The following is an 11,482-nucleotide window of genomic DNA, read 5'->3' as shown; positions in this document are numbered from 1 at the left end:
TGCTGGTTTTGGAGCCAGAGGTTAGGTCGGACTTTAAATATTTTAAATATTTTATGATTTTGTTTTAGTTCTGTGAACTTCTGCAGAGCTGCTGGATCAGTGAGACAAAACCTGAAGATTAAAAATAAAGTACACCCTCTGCATGAAAATGGATTTATTTATTTTTATGTCACCAGGAGAATAAAAACATCTTTCAAAGCAGGCGGCTTATTAAAACATTCAGAGTAAAACAAAAAATGAATGTTTACAGAAAAATGATTCAGAAATTCATTAAAAACATATAGTGACCAGAGGAGGTAACCATGACGACCAGAATAGGTAACCATGGCGACCAGAGCAGGTAACCATGACGACCAGAATAGGTAACCATGGCGACCAGAGCAGGTAACCATGACGACCAGAGCAGGTAACCATGACGACCAGAATAGGTAACCATGGCGACCAGAGCAGGTAACCATGACGACCAGAATAGGTAACCATGGCGACCAGAGCAGGTAACCATGGCGACCAGAGCAGGTAACCATGACGACCAGAATAGGTAACCATGGCGACCAGAGCAGGTAGCCATGACGACCAGAGCAGGTAACCATGGCGACCAGAGCAGGTAACCATGGCGACCCTCAAAGCCCCCAGCAGCAGGAGCTGGACGGTCAGAGGAGGTCCCGGCCCCGACACTCCTCCTTCCGGGCCAGGTCCGGGTTCTTGCTCCGGTTGCTCCTCTCCTTGGTTCTGTAGCGGGTTCGGACCTGGAGCAGCTCCTCCTGCAGCCGCAGCTCCTCCTGCATCGCCACGGCGGCCCGAGCTTCGCTCTCCGTCTCCTCGTCCTGCAGGAACAGCCGCTGCAGGTCGGCGCTCGGCTCCGGGGGGTTCTGCTGCCGACGGGTCGCGGCTTTCTGACGGGTCTGACGGGTCCGACGGGTCCGGATCCGCCGGACCACAGAGAGCAGGGAGCGGTACAGCTCCTCGCTGGGCCGGTCGCTCCTCAGGACGGTCTTCAGCTTCCCGCCGCTCCTCATCCTGTGGACCAGCTGGTGGACCAGCGTCCCCTGATACAACCTGGACACAAACAGGACCAACCATCGGTTCCGCTCAGTGCTCTGCAGGTTCTGTTGGGTCTCAGAACCGACCCAGGCTCATCAGCTAATCTCTGCGTCGTGATGCCTTCACGTTTTCCTGCAGTTTTTGACTCAACTTCAGAATAAAGTTTAAATCTGGGTCAGAACCAGAAAACGGGTCAGAACCAGAGGTGGGTCATAGTGATCACTGCAGCTACTTTCTGACAGAAAAGTACTTCCAGTTTTATTTCAGGCATCATCAGTGTGAAGTTCTGCTGCTCTGGATGGGGAACCAGAACATCTGCTACATTTCCCACTGAGCGGTACCAGAACCAGGGCGTCCCGGTCTCCCTGCATTTCTACCCCCTGTCCTCTGACACAACCTGACTAGTGATCGTCCTTCCAACTAACTTCTTGTTTTCCTTCATGTTACCTGTATTCTATTTTCCTCCCGCACTTTTCAGGTTATTTTGCTTCTAAGGATTCTGAAGAACCAGCAGGACGGCGGCCCGTCCGCTCTGGTTTAAGAGACGAGTGTCTCCGGACCGCTCCGGTCCGACACGTCCTGCTGTTGGCTCAGAAACAAGAACGTCCACCAGAACGTCCGTCAGAACGTCCGTCAGAACGTCCGTCAGAACGTCCGTCAGAACGTCCGTCAGAACGTCCACCAGAACGTCCGTCAGAACGTCCACCAGAACGTCCGTCAGAACGTCCACCAGAAACCAGAACGTCCACCAGAAACCAGAACGTCCACCAGAACGTCCATCAGAACGTCCACCAGAACGTCCATCAGAACGTCCACCAGAACGTCCGTCAGAACGTCCACCAGAAACCAGAACGTCCACCAGAAACCAGAACGTCCACCAGAACGTCCACCAGAACGTCCACCAGAACGTCCACCAGAACGTCCATCAGAACGTCCACCAGAACGTCCATCAGAACGTCCACCAGAACGTCCGTCAGAACGTCCACCAGAAACCAGAACGTCCACCAGAAACCAGAACGTCCACCAGAACGTCCACCAGAACGTCCACCAGAACGTCCACCAGAACGTCCATCAGAACGTCCACCAGAACGTCCGTCAGAACGTCCACCAGAAACCAGAACGTCCACCAGAAACCAGAACGTCCACCAGAACGTCCACCAGAACGTCCACCAGAACGTCCACCAGAACGTCCATCAGAACGTCCACCAGAACGTCCGTCAGAACGTCCACCAGAAACCAGAACGTCCACCAGAAACCAGAACGTCCACCAGAACGTCCATCAGAACGTCCCGGTGGTCGTCCTGCAGTCCAGACATGATGCTCATCCAGGTGCTGTGGATCTTCCAGGACCTGGAAAGAAGAGGAAACCGGGTTCTGACCTGGAGACGTCCGGTTCTGGCAGAGGGAGACCCAGCAGCTGGTTCAGCTGCGCAGCGTCCTTCAGGCAGGCCTGCCACTGGCTGAAGGCATGAGACACGTCCTGGTCCGGGTTCTGGTTCCCTTCTGTTGGCAGGACTGAAACGCAGACGAAAGCAGAGAAAAACAATTGATCCTGAAGCAAAGAAGGGAACAAATGGACCTGGAAGAGAACCATGCAGGTCGGAGTCACTTCCAGAACCTCCTGATCCAGAACCACCAGAGGAAGCTTTGAGACCAAGGAAGACCAGAGATGTCAGACCAGCGGTTCTTCACCTGTTGTGAGGTACCGAACCCCCCAGTTGCATATGCGCATAATTCACCGAACCCTTCTCATTCCTCCCCCCACGACACACAAAATACTTTGCGGTATTCTGATGTGGTCATTTAATTATATTAGCTGTGTTACCACCCCACACCACTAGAGGCAGGACCAACCCCTAAAAGATGCGACTAAGGAGCAGATTTAGACTATAGAGTTTGGTAAAAACTGAGTTTTGCTGAAGTAAATAAAGACACAAGTTCAAATCCCTGCTGAGAGGAGCTCCTTCAATCAGGCTCCTCCACAGCTCTGATTGGCTCAGCAATGTAACGTGATCCTCTGATTGGCTCAGCAATGTAACGTGATCCTCTGATTGGCTCAGCAATGTAACGTGATCCTCTGATTGGCTCAGCAATGTAACGTGATCCTCTGCAGCAAGTGATGGCAAAGCGGGGCGTCATCACGACTTTACACAGGTGAGTCTTTACCTCCGCAGCAGAGGCTCCACTGAGACCGACTCACCAAACCCCTGAGGTTCGATGAACCCAGGTTAAGAACCACCGTGTCAGACAGAGACCACTGTCCCTCAGGAGGACATGTTTGTCCAGATCGGCCATCAGATGTCATAAAATCAATAGTTTAACTTCCCCCATTGTCCTGACTGACGTTAAGTTCAGACGTGACCCAGCTGCAGGTACCTGCTGTGGACCTCGGCGTGTTGCTCATCCCCAGCAGCAGCGCCCTCTGCAGGTCTGGAGGAGGCTGAGCTGTCTGCAGCCAGTAGCAGCTGACGGCTGCTGGGAGCTGCAGCTGAGGCGGCAGGAGGCGCAGAGACTCCTGGGTCACTCCCAGAGCTTCCAGTAGGACGTTCAGACGGTCAGAGAGCGCCACCTGGGTCACCATGCAGGAGGAAGAGCATCAGGACGGGGGGCAGTCCCTGAACGCTGTGCTGAGGGACACGAGGACATGAGGACAGGTCTACAGTTTGAATGAAATCACCTGCGGCAGGGAGTCCAGTCTGAGCCTCTGGCTGGTTCTGGTGAACGTTGGTTCCACTGGGACGGATATCGGCCCGAGACCCGCTCTGTCAAACTCCACCACTGGGCTGAACCTGTCTTTGCCCAGCAGCAGGCCGTACATCACCTGTCGCAGCGGCCGGGAGGTCTGGTTGGCGCTGGGCCGGTACTCACAGTTCAGTCCTTGGTCCACCTGCAGATGAGACCCGGTTAAACGTGGAGCAGTTTCATGTTCCTGCTGCAGGTCTAAGCAGCTCTGTTCAGGTCCAGTCGGCTCCCTGAAGGCAACCGGACTGCACTACAGCTCCAGCAGAAAGCTGGACCGAGCCGTTCCGGTCCAGAACCGGGACTCCTGGCTAGAATAACAGTAGGAACTATAACTCCTCACGGACGTTGAAGGGGCGAAGAACTCGTGAACTGATCGTTATACGAATTCTGGGGAAACTTCCAGAGAAATGCTGACCTTCTGTTTGTCCGTCTGAGCAGGAGGAAGAGGAGGCTGAAGAGGTTTGCTGGTTTCCTTTACGGCTCGCTCCACCGCCTGCGGGAGGACCAGCGGTTAGCTGAGAGTCTGTCACTGCTGCTCCATCCTACTGAGGATGAAGGGTGGAGGTCTTGACCAGTCCTCCACTCTTGCACCCCCTGCAGGGTGAAACAATATTTTGTTAATTTTGGGGAATATGTTTTAGTTTCTAGAAGATCTGGAGGAACGCAAAGCTGGACCAAACATTGTGGATCCAGATCTGGTTCCAGTGACGGATCCTGAAGCAGCCGATGGAGGTCAGCAGGTCCGGGTGGTGGATCCAACCGACCGGAAGCTTCTGGACAGGATGGGTTCCACAACCCCTCAGGGAGTCTGTACCTTCTTAAAGCTCTGGATCAGAACATCCAGGACGTCTCCGCTGATCCGGGCCTCGGCCAGAGGAACCCGCATCCAGGCTGGAACCCGATCGCCTCCCTGCAGGAGAGCAGAGATCAATGAACCTGACCTGAAATCGTCTGAGGCGTCCAGGACCGTCCTAAAGGCCGTCAGGAGGTCCAAATGGATCCAGTTTTAACAAGAACACAGAACTGAGACTTCTGAAGCTCTGGTCTTCAGGAGGTTTTGGTTCTAGCTGCAGGTGTTCTGGAGAAACGGGTTTTCAGAAATACGGAGTGAGTCACCTGCTCCAGTGCTGGGAACTCAGGCGGCACTCCACGAAGGAAGAAGCGGCTCAGAGCGCTCCGACCCAGCTGGTACTCCTCCATCCCCAGACGCAGGTTCTGGAGGAGCTCCCGCTTGTCCCCGCTCAGGTCCCCCAACAGGCCCAGTGCTTCCTCCAGGACCTCCAGGGGCCCCCGGGACTCCTGGAGCCCCTTCAGCCAGCAGAGCAGCCCCTCCAGGCGGCCGCAGGCCTCTGTGCCGGTACCGGCCTGGACGAACCGAGTCCAGTCGATCCCTCTCAGCTTCACGTAGTCGTTACCGGCCAAGGCGGCGAAGGCGGGCAGGAGCTGGCGCCGGAGTCCGAAGAAGCTGCAGAAGCTGGAGGTGTAGTACCTCCTGCAGGAGACGGAGCTCCGGGAGCCGCTCTGCCTCACCTCCCGCCAGTGGAAGTGGCTGATGGGCAGAAACCCCCCCGGCAGGTCGAACACGAAGAAGTCGCTGTCGTTGGACAGAACCGGGCAGCACCATTCTGACGCCAGCGCCGCTATCTCCTGGTCAGCCTCTGCAAAACACTGGGCCACCGGAACCTGCAGCCGGGCCAGCGTCTGTATGAAGACCAACTCGGCCAGCTTCGGTAGGATGTCTCTGTGCTCACCGCTCTCACTGGCTCGGCCCTTTTGTTGGATCCGATCTGTGGCTCTCTTCACTGCTGTTTGCGCCTTGAAGACATCAGAACCTCCGTCCAGAACCACGTAGGGAGTGATGTCACAGGCCCTCAGAGCAGCGATGAAACTCTCCACCAGAGACCCGTAGGCAGCGTACTCCCCGCCGTGGTTCTGATCCAGACCTGAAACCAGCCACAGAACAGCGGATGGAGGTTAAAATGAACAACAGTCAACGTCCTGTTTTCACCACGTTGTTCATTAACTTACAAATGTCCCAGTTTCTTGGTTGGTAAGCTGCATATCTAGTTGGTTTAGAGCTAACTGAATGAGCTTCATTCTTAGCTTTCGAACTAAATATTTAGACTGAACCTAATTGTTTACTTTCAAGGTCATTTTGTAGCTACAAATTAAATAGTTAGCTTGCTAACTAAGTATTTTGCCAACAATATACTAAGTATTTAAGGAGTTAAATGTTTAGTTTCTAAACAGCTTCAAGCTAAATATTTAGCTTGCTTATTAAATATTTAGTTGACGTTAATAAATGAATGAATAACAGTGAACAGAACTTGGAAAGGTAACATTTACTTGAGTATTTGGTTCCTAATGAATAGTTTTTCTGTACTTTTTACTTTTACTGCAGTGATATGTGGTCTTGGCCGTATGGAGGCCGTAGCCTTGCTTTGAACGTCTCTTTATTTCTCTTTCATCACCGTTAAAGCGGCTCGATGCCGAGAAGGCAGCCATTATTTTTACTGGCATGTACAGAAACTGGAATATGACTGAAAAGTTGCTTTGTCAGCATCACCAAGTGAAAGACATTATTTAGATTAATTAATTTTAACATATTTATATTCGTAGTGGGTTTAATAGCTGCTAAAAGGTTATTTTGGATCGGTACCATTAATCTGACGAGCCGGATCAGAACACAGATCCTCGTACTGAATCAGACTGTCTGGCTTTCACATGTAAGTTCAGCTCTAATGTTGGCACTAAAACACAAAAAGGCCTCCAGGAACTGGGTCCATCACTGGCTGAGCTGGACCGGTACCGCAGCTGGACCGGTACCGGTACCGCTGGGCTCTGCTCAGATCCAGGATGATCAGTCTGGATGGATCTAAAGCTGATCAACCATCAGATCCATCTGATCAGTGATCAATCCTCCATCAGAGCTCCTCAGGTAGCGGCTCACCTGGACCAGCTGCTGCTGGACCTGATCAGAACCGAACCTGGTGGGTCCATCTGCTGACCAGCTGTTTTCTCTGCAGTCAGAATGTAATGAGTTTCACCTTCATGGAGTTTATTTTCTCTGTTTTTCAGCTTATTGAGGATAAATGTGGTTCAGTTTCATCGTTTAAAATATTAAAATCATCATTTTGATGCTTCCTGGTCTAAATCACTGAATCGGGTTTCTGAGGATTTATGGGAGTTTTGACTCTTTAGTTTATTATAAAGTTTGTATATATTTTCGTAAACTTTGACGCAAATTCATTTTTATATCCCGACTTTTGTGTAAAATATGGCGCCGCAGTTTTTGTGCCGCTTTAGCCTGTGAGTCCGGTTCCGACCCAGAGTCCCGCTCCAGGTGTTTTACATTCACACACACATCTAAAGGAGGTGACAACAAACTAAGTTAAACTACGAAATGCAACAGTAAAACTCCGCAGCTTTTTCCGCAATATGAGCCTAATTACTCATCATCTCACTGTTTATTACATCCTTATTGTTTGTTTTGTGTCCATAAAGACGGTTTTTCTATTTGAAGCGTCATTTTATTGATATTTATGTTAAAGTTGTTTCCTCCTCTGAACTTCCTGCTGCACAGAAACTGAAAGTATTTTCATAACCGCTGAGATTCAACCAGACTTTAGAACAGCAGCTTCAGCTGCAGCTCCTGACCGGCTGCGTCACCTGCTGGTCAACAGGGAGCCGTCCACCTGCTGACCAGGCGAGCCTCACCTGAGCTGAAGTAGAGCTGGTGGTACAGGCTGCAGCCGTCGACCAGCAGGCGGCTCCGGCCGAACCGAACCTCCCGGTAAATGTTCTGGTGTTTGTCCAGGAAGGAGGCCAAGCCCTGGACGCCCATCTCCGGTCTGAGCTTCAGGCTTCAGCCGCTTTGCTCGTGGTTTCCTTAACTTTCACATCGATGACGTCACGGCAGGTCCAGACCTGCAGCTGCTGGTTCCGACAGGATGATGATCGATTAATCATGTCGCCATGATGGGTCTATAGAGCGTCCAGGACTCAGTCATGACCTACAAAATTTGACTTTTGGACAAAAATAATTACAACAAAAAACTTTATTGTTGAAGTGAAAATTGATTTGTACTAAATAGTGACAAATAAAAGATTTAACATAAATCCGTGTTTATCCTGCTGCCTCTCAGCAGGGAGTCACTGCTAAACTCTTCCAGCTCTCAGGTTGGTGGAGATCAGCTGTGAACATGTCTGGACTTTGATTAGGCCGCTGCAAAGCTTCCCATAGAACAGCATGCTCCCATAATGTCAGTAACAAAGCAAACTTTTATTCAAAATGCAGGTTGCATCAAAATAAACACTGAATCCAAACAGCTGATGTTTCTGAGACGATCCGCCTGTTGGGACAGACATGAGGAAAACACACTGAGGCCCGGTGCCCTCCCTCTGGGTCAGCTTAAAGGTCAAAGGTCACAGAGTGTCCCGCATTTTACGGGCTTCGGGCGAAGTGTATTACCCACAATTCATTGCTGCATGTGACGTTTAGAGTTAAAAGGCGGATTTATTGCAATGTTTTGTTTTTTCCATCTTTATAGAAAATTAAAAGAAAAATATCATAACATGGCACATTAGTAATAAAAAGTTTGATATGATAAACGGAGCAGAAAAAGAAGAAATTTTTCAAATGTAGCATCAGACATTTTTATTATTTTTTATATATTTGCCGTATGTTTGTCCTTAACCTGATCTTTGTTATTAGCTCCACTTTATACCAAACTAACTTTTAGCTGCATAAAACAGATGGTTTATGGGTAAAAATACTGTCTCTAATAGTCAATTGGCAGACTGATAAATTAAATATTAATGTATTTTAATGTGTAATATCTTGGAAACATGGCAAAGTTCACAGACGAGCTGTCTGTCGCAAAAAACAGAATAATATCAGTTTTCAAAAGTATTGAAATAATGTCTGTTCTGATGAACATGTGGGATTATATTGAATTTTCTGTATTCAACAAGTCACAACAAAACAAAAATACCGTAACTGTACATTTAAAATCATCCGTTTTGTTTTTTTAGCAGCATTGCAGGCTACTTTGCACTGACTATTATTTTATCATTAATTTTACTATCACTATTGTAGATGTTTTGATTTTTATGCTTGTTTCTGTATTTATCATCAATATAATTTCCCAGAGAACAAAAAAAAGTCATGAGAATAGAAATTATTTTCACAGCGTCTAAGAAAGATTTAATGAACATTCAAGTTAAAATCTGTAGGCCTAACAGCCAATCAGAGTGGAGAATATATTCATGTTCTAGTTGTTAAATATTCCACTAAATGACCAGATTAAAAATGTTCAACATTTCAGTTTAAACTCTGATCTATTAGAACCGACTGAGCTGCAGCATTAAAACATGGATAGAACTGTAACTACATTAATCAAAGCTCTTCTTCTCTTCAGGGTTTCTGGTGGTGCAGCTCTGTGCTGCCTTCAGGAGAATGGGACATCAGAGCATCATCCATAAAACTTCATGTGGCATTTATTGTTCAAACCAGAGCTTTCAGTGGAAAAACTAAAGTTCCTTTTAATACAAATATGAGACAGAAACATGGATTATATCTTTATATAGACCTGTCTATTGATTATAGATTAATAGTTTTACTGGACAGAAATGACAAAGAACAAATCTGGTTCTTGATCAAATCCTAATGAGTCAAAGTGTCATGGAGTCATCAGCCTCATGACATTAACACTGACATGAACAATAATATTGAAGAAATAAATATATCAAATCTGATTAAAACATAAATAAGTGATCAGTTCTTTACTGTTATGGTCTGTAAGATATATTTATTCTCAGTACTAGATGTGGTCTCAACAAACCCATGGCACTAAAACAATATTATTTTACCTTTTATCTGGAAATAGTGTCTGTTTATTCTTGCCATACAGTCTCTGTATTAATTATTTCTCTAAAGGTCTTGCCATACCAGTTTATTCCTCTGTATTTACTTTAGTTTCTTAGTTTATTCTTGCATTTTGTTCTTCATTCATTTCCATTTAGTTTCCTTTCATTAGTTTTATCCTCTCTTGGTTTATTGCTATGTCCACTTTAGTTTCTTTCCTGTTGCTACATTTATTTTATCGTTTATTCACCATCAGTAATCTTCACTCATCACCTGCTGCGCCGCCTAATCGTCATGTTTCACATCATGTGTTGATTTTTCACTGTTCAGCATCAGATTCTCTGTTTTTATGCCATAATTCACATCTAGTTCGTCGCTCCGTTTCATGTCCCGCTTCTCCTGTTTCAGAGTTTTGCGCAATGTGAACGTCTTGTTTTAACCCCTTAAGGTGCAGGGCGGTGGGGAAGCGTATCGATGGGGAAAAGGCAGACTGACATAAACCTTTTAAAACAACGGAAACTATTTCTGCATTCTGATTATTGAAATGTTAAAGTGCTGTGTTGTTCTATCACCCCCGTTTCATACCGGACCACTTACAGCACCGTGTTAACGCTATAAAATGAACGCTCTCTATCGAGGAATCACCATGGAGGGATTTATTTATTTCTTTATTAAAATGGGTTCATTTTTCAGAGGGATACACAGTGAGGGTATCGTAATTTTAGCTACCAGTAGCAGGAGAATGGAGCTGCGCCAAGAAGCTAACAGAAGCTAACAGAAGCTAACAGAAGCTAACAAACACTGAATAGAAGAAGAGCTGCCATCGATACAGCTGCAGCCAAGCATGATTTAATGTTACACAATACAGTTTTACCAAGTTGCTCAAAGTCCAAACTGGTATTGTTGTGGATTTAAGGTGTAAAGTTTACCTTCGACCAAACGCCCCCCAAAGGCATCCCAGCGCCCCCCTTTTGTAAAAATGTCCGCCAGCGCCCCCTGCCGTCCTCTGAACGCCCCCTGGGGGGCGGTACCGCCCACGTTGAGAACCGCTACTGTAGCAGATACAGAAGCAGCAGCACTACGTGCTTTTCACCAGCAGAGGGCGCCGTGATGCCGCCTCTCAACCACCCAACCGTTCTAATCTTTCAGTGATGCCTCACTCCGACTACTAAATGGAATCCAGAAAAAAACACATCTATTAAAATTCTGGCTGAAATTTCAAAAACAAAACATGTTAGATATATAAACCAAAATAAAAATTACATCTTTTTACTGCAAAGTAAAAAAAAATAATTAAACACAGCTGAGAATATTATATAAACTGTTTGCAAAAGAGAACAATAAAGTAATCTACAGACAGAAATCTGCCAGAGTTTAACCACAAAGTAAAAAACACAACGCTGCCTGAAAATCATCACATTTGAACCCTAACAATGTAATAACTTAACCGTTAGAGAATATTTGAGCTTTAGTTTAAAAAGTTAAAACCTAAGTTTTACTAAATATTCACAGTTTAGTAAATTCTGCTGGTTCTAAAATCCATCCATTCATTTTCTTTACACCCTGGTCCCTCAGTGGGGTCAGGAGGTGCTGCTGCCTCTCCAGCCAACGTTACGGGTGAGAGGCGGGGTCACCTGGACGGGTCACCAGTCTGTCGATGTTTCTGGACTGTGGGAGGAAACCGGAGTACCTGGAGAAAACCCACCGTGCACAGGGAGAACATGGAGACTCCATGCAGAAAGACCGGGAATCGAACCCAGAACCTTCTTGCTGCAAGGCAACAGCTCTACCAACTGCGCCACTGTGCAGCCGGTCCTAAAATCATGATGGCCA

At 47.3% G+C, this 11,482-nt stretch overlaps 1 protein-coding gene across 1 annotated transcript; it reads right to left on the bottom strand.

Annotated features, from left to right (window-relative positions):
• Window positions 1-38: 38 nt before the first annotated feature.
• Window positions 39-11,273, bottom strand: LOC103477501 (single-strand DNA endonuclease ASTE1-like). Its single transcript, XM_081597396.1, has 8 exons — window positions 7,501-11,273; window positions 4,900-5,726; window positions 4,598-4,693; window positions 4,199-4,276; window positions 3,719-3,928; window positions 3,418-3,610; window positions 2,421-2,556; window positions 39-1,056 (listed from the first exon to the last, which is right to left on the bottom strand). The coding sequence occupies exons 1-8, from the start codon at window positions 7,625-7,627 to the stop codon at window positions 651-653; spliced, it is 2,073 nt and encodes a 690-aa protein (XP_081453522.1). The 5' UTR covers window positions 7,628-11,273; the 3' UTR covers window positions 39-650.
• Between the last annotated feature and the right edge of the window lie 209 nt (window positions 11,274-11,482).

The sequence above is a fragment of the Poecilia reticulata genome, chromosome 16, assembly GCF_904066995.2.
Source record: "Poecilia reticulata chromosome 16, P_reticulata-male-v2, whole genome shotgun sequence".
Lineage (NCBI taxonomy): Eukaryota > Metazoa > Chordata > Actinopteri > Cyprinodontiformes > Poeciliidae > Poecilia > Poecilia reticulata.
The sequence above is the reverse complement of the archived record's forward strand: the minus strand, read 5'-3'. Positions and strand labels throughout refer to the sequence as shown.